We start from the raw sequence: 26,071 nt of genomic DNA, 5'->3' as shown, positions 1-26,071 counted from the left end.
AGTAACTGGAAGGTTGCAAGACAGAATCCCAGAGCTGACAAGGTAAAAATATGTCGTTCTGCTCCTGAACAAGGCACTGTTCCTAGGCCGTCATTGAAAATAAGAATTTGTTCTTAACTGACTTGCCTAGTTAAATAAAAAGGTAAAATAAAATATTTTAAAAAATGTCAACTAGTATTTGAAACATGCTTCCCATTCACCATTGAAGTGTATAGGCAACTGGGCAGGCTTCAGCGCATCACACCAGTTTCAATGAGCTGGAGGCGGTATGCATTCTGAAAACATGTATAGTTGTTTGAAACCTGAACGTTTTACTATACATTATGGAGGCATGTCTTACCTTGAGCCAAAACTAGTCTAGCCAAAATCCAACCAAACATGCATGCAATAATTTTTTATAGACTTCCACATGCCTTTGAAACCAGTAGTCCATTTCTCTCAGGTTCTATTGGTTTTCAAATCCACCTTCTTTCATTGTCCAGTAGCCACGATCCTCGTCATATTAGCGTCCCATGCAGGTTCTAGCCTCCCATGCTAGCTGTAGCCTCCCATGCTAGCTGTAGCCTCCCATGCTAGCTGTAGCCTCCCATGCTAGCTGTAGCCTCCCATGCTAGCTGTAGCCTCTTTACATCTCCCCGCTTTCTACACTTCTAACAGATATTACCATCTGTCACATGAAACCGCTTGTATGTGCGGTACGCTTTTGACAATGTTCTCCTGCTAATTGCATTATAAAAACGTACATTTGCGCGAAGCCTTCTGCATCTGCACTAAACGTAATATGACATAATACAGAACATCAATAGACAAGAACAGCACTACATACATATTTTTTTAAAAGGCACACGTGGCCTACATATCAATGCATACAGACAAACTATCTAGGTCAAATAGGGGAGAGGCGTTGTGTCCCACGAGGTGTTTTTTGAAACCAGGTTTGCTGTTCATTTGAGCAATATGAGATGGAAGGAAGTTCAAGGCAATAAGGGCTCTATATAATACTGCACGTTTTCTTGAATTTGGGGACTGTGAAAAGACCCCTGGTGGCATAAGTGTGGGTGTAAGTTGACTATGCAAACAATTTGATTAATGCTTTTATATTAACACATTAATGTTTCTATAAAAATAAGACGTGATGCAGTCAGTCTCTCCTCAACTCTTAGCCAAGAGAGACTGGCATGCATATTTACGTCAGCCGTTGGATTACAATGAAGAGCAAAACGTGCCACTCTGTTCTGGGCCAGCTGCAGCTTAACTAGGTCTTTCCTTGGGACCACACAACTGGACAATAATCTAGGGATGCACAATATATCGGAATCAGACGATATTAGCTAAAAATGCCAACATCGTTACCAATATCTAGTTTAACACCGATGTGCATACCTCTATAACGTAGGTAGATGAGGTACATACCTCTATAACGTAGGTAGATGAGGTCCATACCTATATAACGTAGGTACATGACGTAATGACGACGCGTAAAATTTAGCGCTACACGTGCAACACTGGATTCCTAACCTAGCCCACAATGTCTGCTGTGTGGATCAAGCAGTCAACAAGTCGAGCAGTCATTTGAAAAAGTAAGAACATTTAAGCGAGACAACTCAAAAAGACAAAATCCATTAAAGCCAAGATAATGGAATTCATTGCCCTTGACAATCAACCGTTCTCTGTCGTGTGTGATGTTGTCTTTCGCCGACTGGTCGAGAACCGGTACACACTACCAACCGCGCTATTTTTCAGATGTTGCCCTACCGGAGTTACACAGTAATAGCGTCACTGCTATTAGCTTCACGACTGACATTTGGACCAGTGATGTCAGCCCCATGAGCATGCACACTTCGACAGCACAGTGGGTCGTCGAGGATTCACGTACTGAGGAAAGTCGTATTGCATGCTCAAGAATGTGCTGGTTGTCATACCCCTGCTGCCATTTCAATGGCGTTTGAGAACATGTTTGAAACGTGAACACACTCCTAGCTCCATTCGAACAACTGACTGGAGAAATAAGCTCATCAACTGCGTCTGCAGCAGACGTGATATGTCATGGCATTGAAACACCTGCTCAACAAAACTGCCCACAGGCTGTGAACAAGCGATCCGGTGGAATTCTCCCTTTACTGTGTCGCCACCACGCTCGATGATAGGTACAAGGACCGCAACTTGGACGCAGACCAGAAACAGAGTTTACGTGAAATGTTACAGCCACAGCTGGACAAGATGGAAACGGACACAGTGACAGTGCGCCCCGAGGAAGAGGCGCCACGGACAGACAGAGCTGAAACTTCACTGCTTGACATGTATGATGAAATCCTGGTTGAGAATGAAACGACTGAACAACGAAACAGCACAGCAAGTAAGTGAAAGAAATAGGTTTTGATGATGTTTTACTGGGACATACGTAAATACCAACAAAATAACTTTTTGGTCAGTGTGGTGTGTAACCTTTATTTAACTAGGCAAGTCAGTTAAGATTATTTACAATGACGGCCTACCCTGGAAGACGCTGGCCCAATTGTGCGCCGTCCTATGGGACTCCCAATCACGGCCGGATGTGATACAGCCTGGATTCGAACCAGGGACTGTAGTGACACCTCCTGCACTGAGATGCAGTGCCTTAGAATGCTGTGTCCATGTGTGTGTGTTAACTATTTAACTGTACTAGAATGCTTAAAACGCCGCTAAAATGTTAAATATCGGTTACCATTTCTTTTGGCAAGGAAAATATTGGATATCGGTATCAGCCAAAAAACGTAATAATCGGAGCATCGCTAATCCCTACTGTTGACCAATCACAGGCGAAGAGGCGTAGACTTCAGCTACAAACTTCGGCTTGCCTCGAGAAAAAAAAACGTGTGCACGAACAGCCGAAAAAAGCCCTTGTCGAGGACCAAAACATTGTCATAATATATGCACCAACTGTTTCCAACAGGAAGCATGCAGATGCCTTAAAACTACTTCCTCTTCCTGCCCAGTCAGTGAAGCCCCTCAGGACAGTTGTTAAAGATAGAGAGTGAGTCACAGTTCGGAGAGGTTTGTTATGGTTTTGACTGTCAGTCAGTCAGTCTCTCTCTCTCTCTCTCTCTCTCTGTGTGTGTGTGACAGGCCGTACTCCACGCAGGGCAGTGAAACAAAACACCAAAACTTCTCCCATCACATCTCTTCACCTGGGAGGGTCCTGTTCATTAGGGCATGCAACAGAAATCAATTATTTAAAACATTTTGCAACCAATAAGAGCTTTTAGGTTGTCCTTTCCTGTTTGAGTTCATTTTTTTCTGTTTGGTGTCTTAAACACCAGACAGATTCACACCCTCCCCAGGATCATTCACACACAGCTTTGTGGAAAAAGGACGGTGTATTTGTATTGGCTCATTTCCTTGTCAAACGCATCAGCTTTACAATCAGAAGCAGTTGGTTAACCAATCTGATGATTAGATTCGACAGCAACCGTTACCCCCAAGTGCCTCCATGCCCCTCAACTCAGAAGTGACTCGTAAACACAAAAGTCACATCAGGACCATGAGCTTCTATACATGGTCAGATATGTAGCTGTGTTTTAGAGGCACACACACACGCAAGTACCAGAACGGTGTACCTAATAAATTGGCAAGTGAGACATACATTTAAAACACGACAGAGAGCATGTGGTTTACTCAGCTGGGATACAAGTCCGTATAGGTCACAGGTTCAAACGAGAGAGAAATCAGCTCAACCCAGTGACAGACAGAAGACCTGGGAACAGAAGACCTGGGAACAGAAGACCTGGGAACAGAAGACCTGGGAACAGAAGACCTGGGAACAGAAGACCTGGGAACATGGGACCTAACCCGACAATACGAAGACCTGAACAGAAACACAGAAGACCTGGGAACAGAAGACCTGGACAGAAATGAACAGAAGACCTGGGAACAGAAGACCTGGAACAGAAGACCTGGGAACAGAAGACCTGGGAACAGAAGACCTGGGAACAGAAGACCTGGGAACAGAAGACCTGGGAACAGAAGACCTGGGAACAGAAGACCTGGGAACAGAAGACCTGGGAACAGAAGACCTGGGAACAGAAGACCTGGGAACAGAAGACCTGGGAACAGAAGACCGAAAAAAAAAGTGTGAGCGATATCATGAAAGAGATGCATCGGCCACAGGGATAAAGACTGCACACGTCCTCTTGGCTAAACATGTTTGCCTCGTAAGCTTCAATTAGGTTTGTGAAAATCAAGTTGTCTATTTAGAGAAGGGGAAAGCCGACATCACTACTCCACTCTGCGACAGCTGTAGCTCACTGCTCGATCAGGACCAGATAAATACTCTGGACCAGGGCTCCTCAACCCGGTTCCTGAAGAACTACTCTCCTGTAGGTTTAAACCAGGGCTCTCCAACCCTGTTCCTGAAGAACTACTCTCCTGTAGGTTTAAACCAGGACTCTCCAACCCTGTTCCTGGAGAGCTACCCTCCTGTAGGTTTAAACCAGGGCTCTCCAACCCTGTTCCTGGAGAGCTACCCTCCTGTAGGTTTAAACCAGGGCTCTCCAACCCTGTTCCTGGAGAGCTACCCTCCTGTAGGTTTAAACCAGGGCTCTCCAACCCTGTTCCTGGAGAGCTACCCTCCTGTAGGTTTAAACCAGGGCTCTCCAACCCTGTTCCTGGAGAGCTACCCTCCTGTAGGTTTACACCAGGGCTCTCCAACCCTGTTCCTGGAGAGCTACCCTCCTGTAGGTTTAAACCAGGGCTCCTCAACCCTGTTCCTGGAGAGCTACCCTCCTGTAGGTTAACCCTAATATAGCACACCTGATTAATAAGCTGAACCAGGTTAGTTACACCTGGGGTTGGCACGAAAACCTACAGGTGTGGAGAGTCCTGCCCTGAACAAATATGATAAAGATAAATAAAAAAAATGGCTGCCAAAATATGAAGTGGAGTACTGAGAGTATGGCTGTGTTGGGATGAGCAAGGATTGGGTGCATGTGACCTGGACCTTCATTTGGCTTGATCTGAGATACCCTGGACTAAAATATGATGAAGACATGAATAAAAATGGCTGCCAAAAATATGAAGTGGAATACTGAGAGTTTGGCTGTGTCTTATTGGATTGGAATTTTCTTTTTGGGGAGGGGGGGGGGGGCATTTGAGCTAGGCTAAACCTGAAACGGCATCAGCTGCTTTGGCTTGCTCTCTACAGTGGACCTGGCTGGTTACTACTGCTTTGGCTTGCTCTCTACAGTGGACCTGACTGGTTACTACTGCTTTGGCTTGCTCTCTACAGTGGACCTGGCTGGTTACTACTGCTTTGGCTTGCTCTCTACAGTGGACCTGACTGGTTACTACTGCTTTGGCTTGCTCTCTACAGTGGACCTGGCTGGTTACTACTGCTTTGGCTTGCTCTCTACAGTGGACCTGGCTGGTTACTACTGCTTTGGCTTGCTCTCTACAGTGGACCTGGCTGGTTACTACTGCTTTGGCTTGCTCTCTACAGTGGACCTGACTGGTTACTACTGCTTTGGCTTGCTCTCTACAGTGGACCTGGCTGGTTACTACTGCTTTGGCTTGCTCTCTACAGTGGACCTGGCTGGTTACTACTGCTTTGGCTTGCTCTCTACAGTGGACCTGGCTGGTTACTACTGCTTTGGCTTGCTCTCTACAGTGGACCTGGCTGGTTACTACTGCTTTGGCTTGCTCTCTACAGTGGACCTGGCTGGTTACTACTGCTTTGGCTTGCTCTCTACAGTGGACCTGGCTGGTTACTACTGCTTTGGCTTGCTCTCTACAGTGGACCTGGCTGGTTACTACTGGAGGAGGTTTGGCAAACCAATAGTCTTGTCATATCAGTGATTAAACTGTCATGTCAATCGCTAATCAATATGTTGACAGTACTGTGCTGCGAAGCTGCTAGTCATGTAGAGAGATACTACCTCACAACAAGACAGTGGAAAGAATCAATATGAGCCAAAACCAGTGACTTCGGAAACACAAGACAAAACTTGGGCTCGTGCTGCTTTTACCTAGTAATGCATATTGTAGCCAATGCATATTGTTATGGGCTACGGAATAGATATGGTTTATGACAAAATTTTCCACAAGGCAAATGCGTGGTAGTAACTGACTGTCAAGGAGCCATCACTCATTTCTGTTTGGCTCCGATCTCAACTAGGGCTTATAGGTCAATGACGCTCTCGTTTTCACTTTTAGGCCTGCTTCTGTATTGAGGGCGATGTGTTCCTAAACAAGAGCGGAAAACATGATCTTGTTGATAACAAGGGAGTACCAACACCAGGGCCAGGCTCATTTCGTTTTGCAAATGAACCCGTTCACCTTCAAAACAAACGGAAGCAAAACAGAGCAAACGAAACGGGGAGGAATTTACCCGAATTTATCCAATGTTTAAATGTTTTTGCGTTTGGAGTAAACGGTTTGTTGCAAAAAAAAGTTTTGCAACACAACAGGAGTAATGAACACACCGGATTCTGCCATTTAACGTTCTGACTGAGCCAAGTTGCATATATTGTTGGCCTGCAGTATATTTTACATTGGGCATTTTGGGAACACATACATACATACATACATACATACATACATACATACATACATACATATAAGCTAAGTCAGTAGATACTCCATCACCTCACCAATTAACAACCACGTTTGAGATGTGTTCATAGTCAATAAGTTGATAAAGAAATGTAGTTTACCTTTCGCAACGCTTGCACGAAGAGGCCTCGCCATTTGTGACTGTTCTCGTCACTTGAAAAGTCGTATATTTGTTGCGGCTGCATGGCTCCTTACGTTGCCGTGATCCGGTGTGGTCTGTCAGCATCGGCCCCCGGTTAGTCCTGGTGGCTTGGTCAGTCCAGGCACGGTGGAAAAAGTCAGCTTCAACTAGCTAAGCTAATAGAATACTAGCTAGCTAAAAATCATACACCTAGCCGAGTAAGGTAATGCTAACTATTTACAAAGAAGCAAAAAAAAAAATGTATATATTACCGTTAACTAACGTTACTGGTAAGTTAGTACATTTAAAAAAGTGAAAAACCTATACGCTAACATTTAGTTAGCTACAACGTGATAGTCAGATATGACTAAAGTGTTACTGTAGTTAGCTAACTGGCCAGCAACTCAAAACGTTAAAAAGGTCTCATTTACTAGCTAGAATGCTAATTAGCTAACGGTAGCTAGCTCAGGTGCTCCTTGGACGGAGTTAACTAGCTAATAAAACAAGTTCGTCAGCTAGCTAACTGGCTAGCTCTATGCTATCTGAGATAGCTAGCTACCAAAAATAAAACATATAGCTAGCCAGCTAGCTACCTATTTCAGTTAGATGTCATGACTAAACGTATATGCCTATTATAACTTAGGTTTTGCTAGCTATTATCCGGTAGCTAGAGACTGAGAACACATCTGTATGTAAAGGCTGCCTCTGTCATGGCCTTGGTGGTGCACAACACACTTCATTCAATTCCAAAACAAGAGAGACACTTCTAGTTAGTTCATAACCCGTCATCTTTACCGCGTTGCTTATTCTCGCAGTCACAGAAAAAATCCCACTAGAATAGTCCGGTTAAATGTTTTAGCCAGTGTCCAGAAGACACAAAGAAAGGCTTGTTTTTGATGTGTTGTTGGAGATGTTCGTCCCCAACTCAAGCTCCGTGCGTATCTGCTGAATCTCGGCCCTTCACTTGGCATCCTGCGTACACACAGCTAGTGCGTTTGCGTAAACCCAGGGAGGGATCGCCTCTTTTGTCCAGTGAAAGTGTGGGACCACAAGTTTGCACCTCATTTTATGGGTTTCGAACAAAATAAAAAAGGGTATCTAGGTTATTAAAGTAAAATTACAGTTTGAATAGCTTATTACAAAAAAAATCAAAGACTGTCTCAGATTTTTGCATTCCTAAATCACTCCGCAACTAAATCTCCATTTGTTCCACATCATTGGGAACATATTCAAATGTTTTCTTCTTCGATGGGGTTTAACAGCGGTTAATGGTGCATTACCGCCACCAGTTGGACGGGGTATAGAATAAAAATAAATAAAAATACATTGCGGGAAAGGGGTAAATCGACATCATTCAAAATTAAACACATCAACTAACAAAACCCATCCCACTGCTTCAATCACTGTCCACTCCAAAATACATCAGTGCACAGGCTCAGGGGCCTGTGATGGTGGAACATTCACTGACAGGATTTCTTGCACGGCCTCGGCTGTGAAATCACGAAGACCCCCAAAAACGTTCAGCTGTGTTCATAATGATTGCATGTATCTTACCCCTCGATCACACCGACAATGTTTTTGCGTTTAGGTACACCAGAAGTACATTCATGCAGCATTGCGTTGCAGAGTGTTCTATGTGGTGCGCTGAGTTGGGTAGGTTACTTTCTAAATGTAATCTGTTACTAGTTACATGTCCAAAATTGTAATGAGTAATGTAACTTTTGGATTAACCTAAACTCAGTAACATAATCTGATTACATTCCTTTACTTTTAGGTTACTTTCACCTTAAAAGAGGCATTAGAAGAATACAAACATGTCCAATTGAATGACATTCAATTGCAGAATAAATCAATGTTAAAGTTTTCATAGCTGGTCATATATGGATGTTAATTTGTACTTTATGGGTTGGTTATGTAGGCTTCTTCTAACCCATCACTTTCTACTACATATAATAGTACAGTTAAATTATAACTTTACATTAAAAACTTAAGTATATCAGAATTCCAGTCAGTCCAATAAATGTTATACCCCTTGATCTTCAAGAATTGGAAATATGGAAGTAAAGATTAGCCACATTGTTCTACCTGAGCATAATTCCTAAACTCAAATCAAATCACATTTTATTGGTCACATACACATGGTTAGCAGATGTTAATGCGAGTGTAGCGAAATGCTTCTAGTAATATCTAACAAGTGATCTAACAAATTCACTACCTTATACACACACAATGTAAGGGGATGGAATAAGATGAAGCAATGAAGCAATGAAGAAGCCACTGCTCCAAAACCGCCATAAAAAAGCCAGACTACGGTTTGCAACTGCACATGGGGACTAAGATTGTACTTTTTTGGAGAAATATCCTCTGGTCTGATGAAAAAAAATAGAACTGTTTGGCCATAATGACCATCGTTATGTTTGGAGGAAAAAGGGGGAGCCTTGCAAGCCGAATAACACCATCCCAACCGTGAAGCACGGGGGTGGCAGCATCATGTTGTGGTGGTGCTTTACTGCAGGAGGGACTGGTGCACTTCACAAAATAGATGGCATCATGAGGCAGGAAAATGATGTGGATATATTGAAGCAACATCTCAAGACATCAGTCAGGAAGTTAAAGCTGGGTCGCAAATGGGTCTTCCAAATGGACAATAACCCCAAGCATACTTCCAAAGTGTGGCAAAATGGCTTTAGGACAACAAAGTCAAGGTACTGGAATGGCCATCACAAAGCCCTGACTTCAATCCTATATAAAATTTGTGGGCAGAACTGAAAAAGCGTGTGAGAGCAAGGAGGCCTATAAACCTGACTCAGTTACCTGTCAGGAGGAAAGGGCCAAAATTCACCCAACTTATTGTGGGAAGCTTGTGGAAGGTTTGACCCAAGTTAAACAATTTAAAGGCAATGCTACCAAATACTAATTGAGTGTATGGAAACTTCTGACCCACTGGGAATGTGATGAAAGAAATAAAAGCTTAAATAAATCATTCTCTCTACTATTATTCTGACATTTCACATTCTTAAAATAAAGTGGTGATCCTGACTGATCTAAAACAGGGCATTTTTACGAGGAATAAATGTCAGTAAAAGACATAGCTTGGACTATAGCCTACAAAAGCAAATTCCTGCTATTTTCCCGCGATCCATCAAACACGTCTTAGTGGTCTCTGATTTGTGGTCCAACTCGCTCAGGTGGAACAAACTTGCGCCATTTTTTTTCAATGCTGATTTGAATGTCATTAAGAAAACAGAGAAGTATCAAATATGTTTTTTCGCAAACATCCTTTATGAATTACAAAGTAATCCTCGAAGTAATCTAGTTTTTCAAAAGTATCTGTAATCTGATTACAATATTTTTTTTGCTGGTAACGGATTAGTTACCGTTTTTTTTTTGTAATCCCTTACATGTAATCAGTTATTCCACAACCCTGGTGGTGCGTACATTGGATTTATGGAATGTATGCGTCAATCTGTATGCTTAATTAAGACGGCTTGACAGAAATGGTAGCAGAAGGTGAATGTTGAACTTTTGTTGCACACATAACCAGATGATGCTGCGTTTCATTTTGCCCAATGACACTGTCGGTTTGATCGAGGCGTTCACCGCTTCTACTGTACAGTTTATGACCATTGCAATACATGGTTCATCTTTTTAACATGTAGCGTGTCACTATCCCATGGTTTGATGAGAAATTTTCACTGTGGATCTACTGTCATTGTTTCTTCCCCGCCACTCGTTCTTTCCAAATTTCTCACCGCCTCCAGATAGGAGACACGCTGGACACTCCTTACCCTTGCCAACTCAGTCTCCCTCACACTAACTGGGCACTCCAGGAATTCAAGCGAATGTTATGACCATGTTTGAACAATGACTAATAATATCATAGGCCTGCATGATTTCACTGAGCCAACTTCTATCATTGCGCAGTTTGGGTACTATACTGTAAGATCCTGCCCCCACGTGGACATAAAGTGACCTTGCGTACAAATTCAACATATTCAAAAATAATCATACAAACACGGTAAACAGATATATACTGAATAAAAATATTAAAGCAACATGCAACAATTTCAAAGATTTTATTGAGTTACAGTTCATATAAGGAAAATCAATCAATTGAAATAAATTCAGTAGGCCCTTATCTATGGATTTCACATGACTTGGCTGCAATCAAGAGTAGAACTGGGAGGGACCACCCAATGGGGAGCCAGGCCCAGCCAATCAGAATTAGTTTTCCCCCCACAAAAAGGGCTTTATTACCGACAGAAATAGTCCTCAGTACCACACCCATCCACCCGCTGACGATCCCGCAGGTGAAGAAGCCGGATGCGGAGGTCCTGGGCTGGCGTGGTCACACGTGGTTGAGGTCGGTTGGACATACTGCCAAATTCTCTAAAACGACGTTGGAGGCAGGTTATGGTTTATGGTAGAGAAATGAACATTAAATGATCTGGCAACAGCTCTGGTGGACATTCCTGCAGTCAGCATGCCGATTGCACCCACCCTAAAACCTTGAAACATCTGTGGCATTGTGTAATGAGAAACTCCACATTTGAGAGTGGTCTTTTAAATTGTCCTCAGCACAAGGTGCACCTGTGTAATGATCATGCTGTTTAAATCAGCTTCTCACTTTACATGTTTCTTTTATAGGTGATATTTTTGTTCCGTATAATATCTCTTCTCACCTAATAACTTTGAAAAAGTAACTGACTTAACATGACCTAATCAATACTGTATCAGTTCTTTCCATACAACTAGTCTGCCCTGGTCCCAGATCTGTTGCCTGGTTGAATGAAGGTTAAATTAATACAAAATAGAAGAGAAAAAAAAAACAAGTAGAATGACAGCAAGTGTGTATTGTTAACAATAGCTTTCTTTATTACAAAAACTACATACATTAAAGGTTTTGCAAAGGGAATGCAAATAATGTTATGAAAACTAAAGCATTTCCCTTTTTTGTCATTTAAATAAAAAACAGAAAATGTACAAAAGTGCTTACATGGTGCAAATATTGAATACAAGTAGTTAAAAAAAAAAATGAAGGAAAACCCCCCCCCCCCTACATTTTACACTATAGTCTACTTTCTAAAATGCAACCAAGCGGGAGAGAGAGGACTATGAGTGTGACCAAATGACACCCTATTCGCTATTTAGTGCACTACTCTTGACCAGGGACCGTGCACTATATAGGGAATAGGGTGCCATTTCAGCCTTCATTGCATATCAGTAAGCGTAAAAGTAACCCAAAGCTGCATAGCAACCTCTGGATAGGAAGGTACTTCAGCTTAGCCTGGGTGCCAGTCTGTTTCTGCTCGTTTGCCAACTCCAAGCATGACAATCTCATAAAGAGTTGGCAAGAGAGCAAAAACCGACCGGCACCCAGGCTAAGGTCATCCCTGGCCTGGCTGAGCTGGATCCCACTGTCAGCATGACTACAGAAACAGTCTCTCTCTCTGCTTAAAGGGGACAGTTTATCCTGTCTCTCTCTGCTTAAAGGGGACAGTTCATCCTGTCTCTCTCTGCTTAAAGGGGGCAGGTCACCCTGTCTCTCTCTGCTTAAAGGGGACAGTTCACCCTGTCTCTCTCTCCTTAAAGGGGACAGTTCACCCTGTCTCTCTCTGCTTAAAGGGGACAGTTCACGCTTTCAAAGTTCTCTTATTTTCAACTTAAATGTCAACCTTTATCTTGTTTCATCCTAAAAAAAATTAAAATGTGTCTGCTATTAACATCAGTCTGACAGTGACATCATGCCATGTAAACCCCCTTTTTAAACCTTTAAATCTGGCTAGCATCCTTGGGTTCATTTCCTTTATAACCTGGTTGGTTTCATGGTTGATGAAACCATAGCCATTCCTCACATTGAATCACATGACTGTAACCAAGACATATAGTTGTGAAGACCACCTAACCCTAGAGATGGGATTTGACCAGAGCCCCAGGGAAGTGTTCCATTTGGGACGTAGATGACATCAGATGTCTATGAAGTAAAAGAAGTCAACGATACAAGGCAGATCGACCAACTGTCAAAACGTTTGGATGAAACGACAACACCTCAAGTGTATTGGAAATAACATCAAACTGAACTATCCCTCACGGCTAGTAAATCAAACATACCCGAATATTGCTTCGAGATGAATAAATAAAGTTGAAATGATTTTCTTTGTGAACCATTCTATATTAGTTAAAACTAAAGATGGAAAATCAACTACATGTCAAGGCTCAGCGTTAGCAAGCCGCACTATGGTCCTAGACCAAAGCTAATCAGCAACCAGACCTGTGACAGTCAGCTACTTGTAAAAAAATGACTGTTTGATACAACACTCCCATTTGCTACCAGTCCTAAATATCTGAATTATTATAGTACTCGTTTTCAGTAACACCTCTAGATATTGTCTTGTCATATTGCAGTATTTCAGCTGATATGTAACAGGTTGAGAGAAGAAGTGGAAGCTCCAGAGTAAGACTGTCCATTGGTCTGAACCTTTCCTGCCTACATTCTGCTCTACCAGTCGATCAGTTTTTAGCCCATTGTGAGCAGAGGACTCAGGGCTGGAGAGGTGGTGAACGGGGCTGGAGGTGGTGAACGGGGCTGGAGAAGGTGAACGGGGCTGGAGAAGAGAGGTGGTGAACGGGGCTGGAGAAGGTGAACGGGGCTGGAGAAGAGAGGTGGTGAACGGGGCTGGAGAAGGTGAACGGGGCTGGAGAAGAGGTGGTGAACGGGGCTGGAGAAGGTGAACGGGGCTGGAGAAGAGAGGTGGTGAACGGGGCTGGAGAAGGTGAACGGGGCTGGAGAAGAGCGGTGGTGAACGGGGCTGGAGAAGAGCGTTGATGAACGGGGCTGGAGAAGGTGAACGGGGCTGGAAAAGAGGTGGTGAACGGGGCTGGAGAAGAGAGGTGGTGAACGGGGCTGGAGAAGAGAGGTGGTGAACGGGGCTGGAGAAGAGAGGTGGTGAACGGGGCTGGAGAAGAGAGGTGGTGAACGGGGCTGGAGAAGAGAGGTGGTGAACGGGGCTGTCAAAAGTAGTTCACTATAAAGGGAAAATGGTGCCATTTGGGACACAACCCTTGTCTGACATGTTTGTTTCACCAGGGTTACTGGTGATCAGAGAGGCTGAGTGACGGGTTACCGGTGATCAGAGAGGCTGAGTGACGGGTTACCGGTGATCAGAGAGGCTGAGTGAAGGGTTACCGGTGATCAGAGAGGCTGAGTGAAGGGTTACCGGTGATCAGAGAGGCTGAGTGAAGGGTTACCGGTGATCAGAGAGGATGAGTGAGGGGTTACCGGTGATCAGAGAGGCTGAGTGAGGGGTTACCGGTGATCAGAGAGGCTGAGTGAAGGGTTACTGGTGATCAGAGAGGCTGAGTGAAGGGTTACTGGTGATCAGAAAGGCTGAGTGAAGGGTTACCGGTGATCAGAGAGGCTGAGTGAAGGGTTACCGGTGATCAGAGAGGCTGAGTGAAGGGTTACCGGTGATCAGAGAGGCTGAGTGAAGGGTTACCGGTGATCAGAGAGGCTGAGTGAAGGGTTACCGGTGATCAGAGAGGCTGAGTGAAGGGTTACCGGTGATCAGAGAGGCTGAGTGAAGGGTTACCGGTGATCAGAGAGGCTGAGTGAGGGGTTACCGGTGATCAGAGAGGCTGAGTGAAGGGTTACTGGTGATCAGAAAGGCTGAGTGAAGGGTTACTGGTGATCAGAGAGGCTGAGTGAAGGGTTACTGGTGATCAGAGAGGCTGAGCCAGACAGGACTAGTAACAGGGGACCGGTCTTTGGGCCAGACAGCTTTAGCAACTGTTCTCAGTAACAGGGACAGGGCTGGGGTCAGGGCTAGTAACTGTTCTCAGTAACAGGGACAGGGCTAGTAACTGTTCTCAGTAACAGGGACAGGGCTGGGGTCAGGGCTAGTAACTGTTCTCAGTAACAGGGACAGGGCTGGGGTCAGGGCTAGTAACTGTTCTCAGTAACAGGGACAGGGCTGGGGTCAGGGCTAGTAACTGTTCTCAGTAACAGGGACAGGGCTGGGGTCAGGGTTAGTAACTGTTCTCATGTCCGGCCAGGATGTAGAGGTTGCTGAGGGCTGTGGGGTTGTCAGTGGGCCGACTCTCCAGAACCACCACCCTGTTAAAGAGAGAGAGAGAGATGTCAGTCAGCAGGAGCACATCAGTAACTCATATTAACACTGCAGGTTATAGCTGCCAGCCAGGTCCAATTTCTACAATAGAATTTATAGAATATAATGAATAGAGTCAGAGAGTAGCAGGCATCAAGATAAGAGGACTGGCTACATTTTAAATGGCACTACGTTAATATGACACTACAGATCATGAGATGAGTAGAGATGGGTGCCATCCTTCCATCAGCGTGACAGATGAGTAGAGGTAGGTGCCATCCTTCCATCAGCGTGACAGATGAGTAGAGGTAGGTGCCATCCTTCCAACAGCGTGACAGATGAGATGAGGTAGGTGCCATCCTTCCATCAGCGTGACAGATGAGTAGAGGTAGGTGCCATCCTTCCAACAGCGTGACAGATGAGTAGAGGTAGGTGCCATCCTTCCATCAGCGTGACAGATGAGATGAGGTAGGTGCCATCCTTCCATCAGCGTGACAGATGAGTAGAGGTAGGTGCCATCCTTCCAACAGCGTGACAGATGAGTAGAGGTAGGTGCCATCCTTCCAACAGCGTGACAGATGAGATGAGGTAGGTGCCATCCTTCCAGCAGCGTGACAGATGAGATGAGGTAGGTGCCATCCTTCCAGCAGCGTGACAGATGAGATGAGGTTGGTGCCATCCTTCCAGCAGCGTGACAGATGAGATGAGGTAGGTGCCATCCTTCCAGCAGCGTGACAGATGAGATGAGGTAGGTGCCATCCTTCCAGCAGCGTGACAGATGAGATGAGGTAGGTGCCATCCTTCCAGCAGCGTGACAGATGAGATGAGGTTGGTGCCATCCTTCCAGCAGCGTGACAGATGAGATGAGTAGAGGTAGGTGCCATCCTTCCAGCAGCGTGACAGATGAGATGAGTAGAGATAGGTGCCATCCTTCCAGCAGCGTGACAGATGAGATGAGGTAGGTGCCATCCTTCCAGCAGCGTGACAGATGAGATGAGTAGAGGTAGGTGCCATCCTTCCAGCAACGTGACAGATGAGATGAGGTAGGTGCCATCCTTCCATCAGCGTGACAGATGAGATGAGGTCGGTGCCATCCTTCCATCAGCGTGACAGATGAGATTGGTGCCATCCTTCCAGCAGCGTGACAGATGAGATGAGGTAGGTGCCATCCTTCCATCAGCGTGACAGATGAGATAGGTGCCATCCTTCCAGCAGCGTGACAGATGAGATGAGTAGAGGTAGGTGCCATCCTTCCAGCAGCGTGACAGATGAGATGAGGTAGGTGCCATCCTTCCATCAGCGTGACAGATGAGATGAGGTCGGTGCCATCCTTCCATCAGCGTGACAGATGAGATTGGTGTCATCCTTCCAGCAGCATGACAGATGAGATGAGGTCGGTGCCATCCTTCCATCAGCGTGACAGATGAGATGAGTAGAGGTAGGTGCCATCCTTCCATAAGCGTGACAGATGAGATGAGTAGAGGTAGGTGCCATCCTTCCATCAGCGTGACAGATGAGACGAGGTCGGTGCCATCCTTCCATCAGCGTGACAGATGAGATGAGGTAGGTGCCATCCTTCCAGCAGCGTGACAGATGAGATGAGGTTGGTGCCATCCTTCCATCAGTGTGACAGATGAGATGAGGTAGGTGCCATCCTTCTAGCAATGTGACAGATGAGTAGAGGTCGGCGCCATCCTTCCAGCAGCGTGACAGATGAGATGAGTAGAGGTAGGTGCCATCCTTCCATCAGCGTGACAGATGAGTAGAGGTACGTGCCATCCTTCCAGCAGCGTGACAGATGAGATAGGTGCCATCCTTCCAGCAGCGTGACAGATGAGTAGAGGTAGGTGCCATCCTTCCATCAGCGTGACAGATGAGATGAGGTAGGTGCCATCCTTCCATCAGCGTGACAGATGAGATGAGGTAGGTGCCATCCTTCCATCAGCGTGACAGATGAGATGAGATGAGGTGTCTCTGCCCACAGAGGGTACAGTCCAAGACAATAGTGTCTGATCCATCAGATGGAATTACAGAGGATCAGAGACAGACAAACCAGGCTGGCATGGCAGTGCCCAGGTGCCAGTCTGAATAAAACATGCAGGTTGGTAGAGCAGAGCAGAGGCTGTTGCAGGGGAATAGGAATGGTGCTGGGCTCCTGCCCTCCAGGGGGGCTCCTGCCCTCCAGGGGGGCTCCTGCCCTGTGTCTGAGCCAGATTTAGTGGTTTCTATAGTTGAGGAGAACTGGTTGCTGCACTCACTGTCTGACAGTGTGTGGGGGCTAGGGACTTCCCTGCCACAGCACCCACTCTGCTGCATTCTTGGGAAGTGAATCGGATAGTGTAACCAACCAGGGGGTGGATCTGTAATGTGTGAGTCACATGTATAATATGTGAAGGATTTCAAGCCTCTTCTGATTAACGTTGAGATTACAATGACTTTTCCCACTCAGAATCTTATCATACTGAATGATCAAATACTGTTGATTTGATCTGAGGCACCTGCCTTGTCATAGGAATGGAAGCAAACCGGGAGAAAGAGATGGAAATAGAGCCACCGGGGGGGACCTCATCTCTCTGTAGAGAGGTCTGAAGAGCACTCTGAAGGACTGAAGGAGAGAGAGATGGAAATAGAGCCACGGGGGGGACCTCATCTCTCTGTAGAGAGGTCTGAAGAGCACTCTGAAGGACTGAAGGAGAAAGAGATGGAAATAGAGCCACCGGGGGGGACCTCATCTCTCTGTAGAGAGGTCTGAAGAGCACTCTGAAGGACTGAAGGAGAAAGAGATGGAAATAGAGCCACCGGGGGGGACCTCATCTCTCTGTAGAGAGGTCTGAAGAGCACTCTGAAGGACTGAAGGAGAGAGAGATGGAAATAGAGCCACCGGGGGGGACCTCATCTCTCTGTAGAGAGGTCTGAAGAGCACTCTGAAGGACTGAAGGAGAGAGAGATGGAAATAGAGCCACGGGGGGGACCTCATCTCTCTGTAGAGAGGTCTGAAGAGCACTCTGAAGGACTGAAGGAGAGAGAGATGGAAATAGAGCCACCGGGGGGGACCTCATCTCTCTGTAGAGAGGTCTGAAGAGCACTCTGAAGGACTGAAGGAGAGAGAGATGGAAATAGAGCCACGGGGGGACCTCATCTCTCTGTAGAGAGGTCTGAAGAGCACTCTGAAGGACTGAAGGAGAGAGAGATGGAAATAGAGCCACGGGGGGACCTCATCTCTCTGTAGAGAGGTCTGAAGAGCACTCTGAAGGACTGAAGGAGAGAGAGATGGAAATAGAGCCACGGGGGGGACCTCATCTCTCTGTAGAGAGGTCTGAAGAGCACTCTGAAGGACTGAAGGAGAGAGAGATGGAAATAGAGCCACGGGGGGACCTCATCTCTCTGTAGAGAGGTCTGAAGAGCACTCCGAAGGACTGAAGGAGAGAGAGATGGAAATAGAGCCACGGGGGGGACCTCATCTCTCTGTAGAGAGGTCTGAAGAGCACTCTGAAGGACTGAAGGAGAAAGAGGAGTTGGATGTTTGGTGGTTTCCAGGCAATGAACAATGGGATCCTGTGGAAGGACACTGGAGATAGCAGCTAGCTACCAGCCCTGACCTCTACGGCTTAGAGGTCAAAAGGACATTACCTCATCTAACTAGAGAGGTGGAGAGGAAAAACAATGTAGAGAGAGAATATAGAGATGAGAGAAAATGAGGGAGATAAAAAGCAATGGATATGAGAGAAAGGGGGGAGAGAGAGGGAGATAAAAAGCGATGGATGAGAGAAAGGGGGGAGAGAGGGAGATAAAGCGATGGATATGAGAGAAAAGGGGGAGAGAGGGAGATAAAAAGCGATGGATGAGAGAAAAGGAGAGGGAGATAAAAAGCGATGGATGAGAGAAAGGGGGAGAGAGGGAGATAAAAAGCGATGGATATGAGAGAAAGGGGGAGGGAGAGGGAGATAAAAAGCGATGGATATGAGAGAAAGGGGGAGGGAGAGGGAGATAAAAAGCGATGGATATGAGAGAAAGGGGGGAGGGAGAGGGAGAAAAAAAGCGATGGATGAGAGAAAGGGGGGAGAGAGAGGGAGATAAAAAGCGATGGATATGAGAGAAAGGGAGATAAAAAGGGGGGGGGACGTAAGAGACGACGGGTAAGAGAAGACAGGAAGAAGAGTGACGAGTTAAAGACAGAGAGAATCACTTCCAGCACCACCCACCTGTCAGATCCTAGGAGGCGGAAGACTCTGCTGGGATCAGAAATCTCCTGGGTGACCTGCACATTAACGAACATGGTAACATACACAGTATTCCACATAGGGAATTGTTGAGGAACTACTCTGTACCCAAAGTTACAGCCAGACTAATACACTTTACACAGGAGAAAGACCCTTTACATTTCCATGCTTAATATTAGAGATTTGTTCTTACAATCCACACCGTCACCATAGTAGACCATGCACCGTCACCATAGTAGACCACGCACCGTCACCACAGTAGACCACGCACCGTCACCACAGTAGACCACGCACCGTCACCACAGTAGACCACGCACCGTCACCATAGTAGACCACGCACCGTCACCACAGTAGACCACGCACCGTCACCACAGTAGACCACGCACCGTCACCACAGGAGACCACGCACCGTCACCACAGGAGACCACGCACCGTCACCACAGGAGACCACGCACCGTCACCACAGGAGACCACGCACCGTCACCACAGGAGACCACGCACCGTCACCACAGGAGACCACGCACCGTCACCACAGGAGACCACGCACCGTCACCACAGGAGACCACGCACCGTCACCACAGGAGACCACGCACCGTCACCGCAGTAGACCACGCACCGTCACCGCAGTAGACCACGCACCGTCACCGCAGTAGACCACGCACCGTCACCGCAGTAGACCCACACACCGTCACCGCAGTAGACCCACACACCGTCACCGCAGTAGACCCACACACCGTCACCACAGTAAACCACACACCGTCACCACAGTAGACCCACACACCGTCACCACAGTAGACCACGCACCGTCACCACAGTAGACCCACGCACCGTCACCGCAGTAGACCCACGCACCGTCACCACAGTAGACCCACGCACCGTCACCACAGTAGACCACGCACCGTCACCACAGTAGACCACGCACCGTCACCACAGTAGACCCACACACCATCACCACAGTAGACCCGCACCGTCACCACAGTAGACCATGCACCGTCACCACAGTAGACCACGCACCGTCACCACAGTAGACCACGCACCGTCACCACAGTAGACCCGCACCGTCACCACAGTAGACCCACACACCGTCACCACAGTAGACCCACACACCATCACCACAGTAGACCCGCACCGTCACCACAGTAGACCCGCACCGTCACCACAGTAGACCCACACACCATCACCACAGTAGACCACGCACCGTCACCACAGTAGACCAAAGTTGTGATCAAGGCAAAGGGTGGCTACTTTGAAGAATCTCAAACATAAAATATATTTTGATTTGTTCAACACTTTTTTTGATTACTACATGATTCCATATGTGTTATTTCATAGTTCTGATGTCTACACTATTATTCTACAATGTAGAAAATAGTAAAAATAATGAAAAACCCTGGAATGAGTAGGTGTGTCCAAACCTTTTGACTGGTACGGTATATCAGTGGTGTAAACTAAATAAGTTGTGTTTTGGGGGTTTCTGTACTTTATTATTTATATTTTTCACAACTTTTACTTTTACTTCACTACATTCCTACAGAAAATAATGTACTTTTTACTCCATACATTTTCCCTGACACCCGAAAGTACTTTTGGACAGTAAAATGGTCCAATTCACACACTTATCAAGAGAACATCCCTGGTCATCCCTACTGCCTCTGATCTGGCAGACTCATAAAACACAAATGCTTCATTTGTAAATGATATCTGAGTGTTGGAGTGTGCCCCTGCGCTCCGTCAATAAATAATACAAAAAAAATATGCGGCCTGGTTTGCTTAATATAAGGAATTTTAAATGGTTAGTACATTTGTACATTTTAGCAATTCCATTTACTTTTGATAATTATGTATATTTAAAACCAAATACTTTGACTTAAGTAGTATTTTACTGGGTGACTTTCTCACTTTTACTTGAGTCATTTTCTATTAAGGGACCTTTGCTTTTACTCAAGTATGACAATTGGGTTCTTTTTCCACCTCTGCTGTATATTATGCACATTTTCTGAAATGACAACGGAAAAATACAAAACAATCCTGTGTATCACCTTTACATTTTAGTCATTTAGCAGACGCTCTTATCCAGAGCCACTTACAGTAGTGAATACATACATTTCATTAAAAAAAATTATCCGTACTGGTCCCCCGTGGGAATCGAACCCACAACCCTGGTGTTGCACACACCATGCTGGCGTTGCAAACGCCATGCTCTACCAGCTGAGCCACAGGGAAGTATAACTGTATTGTCTAGCCTTCCTCCATCATGTCATAAACATATTTACATTTAGTGTGGTCAAAATATTACAAATATATTTAGAGTCTTGTTGTATAGTTAACGAAGTGACTGAAATGGTTTTCTTACTACAGTAATACCTACCTCGTTGGACTTGAAGCTCTTTCCCTGCATGCCGTGCTTCCAGAAGGCCAGAACACTGTCCTGAAGGCACACTGGAGCAGGAGGAGAGAAGGGTAGAGGGACGTCAGTCAAGACAGGAAGGATATCAGCATTGGTCTTTTCATTTACATTATATTTTATATATATATTTTTTTATATATATTTTTTGATCATTTAGCAGGCATTCTTATCAATAGTATCAGTCAGTGCATTCAACTAGGTAGTAAAACAACCATATATCACAGTCATTACAAGTAAACCTTTCCTTAAAGCAGATATCATATACATTATTACAGTTACTATATGCTATAACACTTACTATACACAATTTATAACACTTACTATGTACATAATGTGTATAGTAACAGTGTTATGTACATAGTAAGTGTACATAACAGCGTAGCCTAGTGGTTAGAGCATTGGACAAGTAACTGAAAGGTTGCAAGATCGAATCCCCGAGCTGACAAGGTACAAATTTGTTGTTCTGCCCTTGAACAAGGCAGTTAACCCACTGTTCCCTGGTAGGCCGTCATTGAAAATAAGAATTTGTTCTTAACTGACTTGCCTAGTTAAATAAAGGTAAAATAAATCAAATAAAAATAAATTATGTATAGTAACACTGTTACTATACACCAGGGATCATCAACAAAATTCAGCCGGTGGTCAATGTTTTTCAGGAGAAGATGGTCAGGGGGCCGGAACATAATTACAAATAATTTGTGGACAGAAAATTGACCGCAAGAAGCCCAAACAGATGTGTTTGATAAAAAAAAAATCATTTCAAACATCGCTTACATTTGTATATGATCACGAGTTGCACATTTTGGGGAATATTCAGAAGTGGAAACTTTCTGTGGGAATTAACGGAAATATATGGGAATTAACGGAAATATATGCAAATTAATATTAATACCATTTAAATGTAGATGTTTTCGCATTGAATATATTTACCTTATGATATGGAGACAGAAACATAAACCTTTTACCTTATCATAAGTAGACATAATTGCAAATTATTAAATCCTTCCGAATAGAAAAAAAAAAAAAAGTTATGAATTATACTTTAATTAAATGAGTTGACTCCTCACATGGGCTGATTTCACTGAACAACAAAAGGGAATATTGAATGATCCCCAATGATCCATCGCATCTTCCAAAAATGTTTACAATATACATCCGTAAAATGATAGTCTAGAAACGAAAGCTTTGGTTGTCTTCCTCTTAGGCTTCCATGTCTTCTCCCTGGACCTTTTCAATGTCCAACTCAAAAATACAAATTTTTCACCCCTTGTATTGGTCAGCCTGTTGTGTGCTTTGGTGTGTGTGTTCCCAAACAAAGGATCAGTTGCGCTCTGAGGCGGCTGATGTTGGTGGGATTTGGAGGATGATGGAGGCAACGGGAAAAAGCCTCAGATCCACAAAGTCCCTTCCACCAGGTGGCTGATGAGATATGTTGGCATGACTGCCATATTGCATCTCCATCCCAAAACCCTTGCTTGGAAGTGTACTCCGCCAGACTGCCAAGAACCTTGCCCTCGTCCAGGCCAAGGTGGCGAGACACTGTAGTGATGACGCCATAGGCCTTGTTGATCTCTGCACCAGACAGGATGCTCTTGCCAGCATACTTGAGGTCCAACATGTATGCTGTGGTGTGTATGGGTTTCAGGCAGAAATCATCAAGCTTTTTTTGATGTATTTCAGAACTGCAGTTTCCTCTGCTTGGAGCAACTGTGAAGTGGGCAGGGCAGCACGGATTTCTTCTCTTACATCTGCAAGCAGAGTCTGAACATCAGACAAAGTTGGCATATTCTCCCTCAATCCGTGCAACGGCTACTGCTATAGGTTTCAGGAGTTTCAGGCTGCTTACCACTCTCTCCCATAATACATCATCCAGGAGGATCCTCTTGATGGGGCTGTCCATATCGGCAGACTGTGTTATGGCCATTTCTTGGAGAGACTCCTTCCCCTCCAGGAGACTGTCAAACACGATGTCAACATCACCCCAATGGGTGTTGCTGGGCAGCTTCAATGTGGTGCTCTTATTCTTCTCACTTTGCTTGGTGAGGTAGATCGCTGCTATAACTTGAAGACCCTTAACATACCTAACCATTTCCTTGGCTCTCTTGTAGAGTGTATCCATTGTTTTCAGTGCCATGATGTCCTTGAGGAGCAGATTCAATGCATGAGCAGCACAGCCAATGGGTGTGGTGTGAGGGTAGGACCCCTCCACTTTAGACCAAGCAGCCTTCATGTTCGCAGCATTGTCTGTCACCAGTGCAAATACCTTCAGTGGTCCAAGGTCATTGATGACTGCCTTCAGCTCATCTGTAATGTAGAGACCGGTGTGTCTGTTGTCCCTTGTGTCTGTGCTCTTGTAGAATACTGGTTGAGGGGTGGAGATGTAGGTAATTATTCCTTGCCCATGAACATTCGACCACCCACCAGAGATGATTGCAATACAGTCTGCTTTCTCTATAATTTGCTTGACCTTCACTTGAACTCTGCATCCAGCAAATGAGTAGATAAAGCATGTCTGGTTGGAGGGGTGTATGCTGGGTGAAGAACATTCAGAAATCTCTTCCAATACACATTGCCTGTGAGCATCAGAGGTGAACCAGTTGCATACACAGCACAAGCAAGACATTCATCAGCATTTCTCTGAATACGTTCCTCCATTGAGTCAAAAAAAACTTCTGATTCCAGGAGGACCATGAGCTGTTGCTATCGATAAGGTGTCTGATTCATCATTTTCACCTCCAATAGAAGTAGAGGGAGTTTTGTCAGAGGTTGCTTGTTGTGAGCGCTGAGGGAACTTTATGCACTTGGCCAGATGATTCTGCAAGAATGCACTGTGGATGCAGAGGGTTGCAATTCCATTGAATTGGGGAAGTTTAACCAAAATATGTCACAAGACCTAGAATTGCCTTATGTGTATCCCACAAAAAAGGTTCACTGTTATAAGCTAACTTTTTTTGATGAATTTAAGCAACATTCCGGGCTCAACCACAAATGGAAAATGTCCGGAAATTTCCCGGAAAGTTTCTGACCCTTTGCAACCCTAATCACGTGTCTCTCTATTATACGTGGGAATATTCGGGAACAGATTTCTTAATTTCAAATCACTTGGAGCTGATTTCCTGGTGTTTTTACAGTCTTCTATGTCCAACACTGAAAATTCCACACACCAAAAAAAAGTTGGGGGGCCAAATAAAACCAGTTGGGGAACCCTGCTACACACGTCATAACACAGTTGCTACACACGTCATAACACAGTTGCTACACACGTCATTACACAGTTGCTACACACGTCATTACACTTCCTACACACGTCATTACACTTCCTACACACGTCATTACACTTCCTACACACGTTATAACACTTCCTACACACGTTATAACACTTCCTATACACGTTATTACACTTCCTACACACGTTATAACACTTCCTATACACGTTATAACACTTCCTATACACGTTATAACACTTCCTATACACGTTATTACACTTCCTATACACGTCATAAGTTGCTACACACGTTATTACACTTCCTATACACGTTATTACACTTCCTATACACGTTATTACACTTCCTACACACCACTTCCTATACACGTTATAACACTTCCTATACATGTTATAACACTGAAGGATGTACAGTAGAAGGTGAATAAGAGAGCACATCTTACCAACAGATCCAATGGTGAAGTCAAAGCTGAGCTCTGAGGCTAGCTTCTTGTTGGACTTCAGTCTTCCCTGGAGATTAACGATCTTGAGATTTTCTAGAAGAGGAAGAGAATCCTTTAGGATAGTGGGCCGGATAAAAGCAAACATTTATATGAGCAGGGAAAACTTTTCTCAGGGCAGTGCATTACTTTAGACCAGAGCCTTACGGTGACCTGAAACCTATGAGCTCTGGTCAAAAGTAGTGCACTACACAGGGAATCGGGTGCCATTTGGAACACATCCTGAGTGCAGGTCAAGAGGTCATCATCTCTATGGGGTCAGAGGTCATACTTACTGTCCAGGCACACTAGTACGGTGTCCCTCTCCAGCTGGGTTACATGGATGGCGTCCACTGCTTGACCAGCTAGGGGGAAGACATATAGAACGGTCACCATGGAGATATCCCTTCTGTCATCCAATAATAGGTAACCAATAGAAACGGTTTGTTTCAATATGCACATACCAGTGATGGTCGGAGAGGGACGGAGGACGATTATTTTCTTAATGAGCATGGCCTTATTGCTATTACAGCATATTGGATGACTTGTTATTCGTATTCCATTCACACAGTTCAATGTTAACATGGATAGGTTTAGGCTCGTGTAGCCCACAATCATTTGGCATAGCCAGATCAGGACAACTCAAGAGTATGCTATTCTGTTCTTCTGAAATAGACTACATTTTCTTCATATCATGTTTCTTTAGACCTGTCTACAATAAATAATGGATTTATTGTGAAGGTGTAGGCTATATTACATTGATTTATTAGACTTTTTAAAATGTAGATGTTCCAAAGGTCTGCATCAGTGGCATGTAGGATATGTGTGGAAGCCACGAGATGCTAAATGTGTTTGTTAATTAACGGTCAATTACCGTGAGAACAGCAGTTATTTGCTTGACAATCACCAGCTGACAAAATGCCATGACCAC

General features: G+C 44.9%; 2 protein-coding genes across 14 annotated transcripts in view; both read right to left on the bottom strand.

Moving 5' to 3' along the window:
* Positions 1-7,944, bottom strand: part of LOC106611443 (son of sevenless homolog 2) — a 100,919-nt gene extending 92,975 nt beyond the window's left edge. For all 3 annotated transcript variants that reach the window (XM_045723731.1, XM_045723733.1, XM_045723732.1), the window contains exon 1: positions 6,687-7,944. In XM_045723731.1, coding sequence (XP_045579687.1) covers positions 6,687-6,770 — 84 coding nt within the window. In that variant the 5' untranslated portion in view covers positions 6,771-7,944. The remainder of the gene's footprint in view (positions 1-6,686) is intronic.
* Positions 7,945-11,558: 3,614 nt separating this feature from the next.
* The window catches only part of LOC106611444 (mitogen-activated protein kinase kinase kinase kinase 5), a 142,094-nt gene continuing 127,581 nt past the window's right edge, over positions 11,559-26,071 (bottom strand). For 8 of the 11 annotated variants that reach the window (XM_045723721.1, XM_045723724.1, XM_045723726.1 and 5 more), the window contains 5 exons: positions 25,437-25,505; positions 25,105-25,197; positions 21,400-21,470; positions 19,014-19,069; positions 11,559-14,819 (listed from right to left, as the gene is read on the bottom strand). In XM_045723721.1, the coding sequence (XP_045579677.1) occupies positions 14,732-14,819; positions 19,014-19,069; positions 21,400-21,470; positions 25,105-25,197; positions 25,437-25,505 (377 nt within the window). In that variant the 3' untranslated portion in view covers positions 11,559-14,731. The remainder of the gene's footprint in view (positions 14,820-19,013; positions 19,070-21,399; positions 21,471-25,104; positions 25,198-25,436; positions 25,506-26,071) is intronic. The other 3 variants (XM_045723723.1, XR_006771010.1, XM_045723727.1) reach the window with 3 other exon arrangements.

The sequence above is a fragment of the Salmo salar genome, chromosome ssa09 (assembly GCF_905237065.1).
Source record: "Salmo salar chromosome ssa09, Ssal_v3.1, whole genome shotgun sequence".
Classification (NCBI taxonomy): domain Eukaryota; kingdom Metazoa; phylum Chordata; class Actinopteri; order Salmoniformes; family Salmonidae; genus Salmo; species Salmo salar.
The sequence above is the reverse complement of the archived record's forward strand: the minus strand, read 5'-3'. Positions and strand labels throughout refer to the sequence as shown.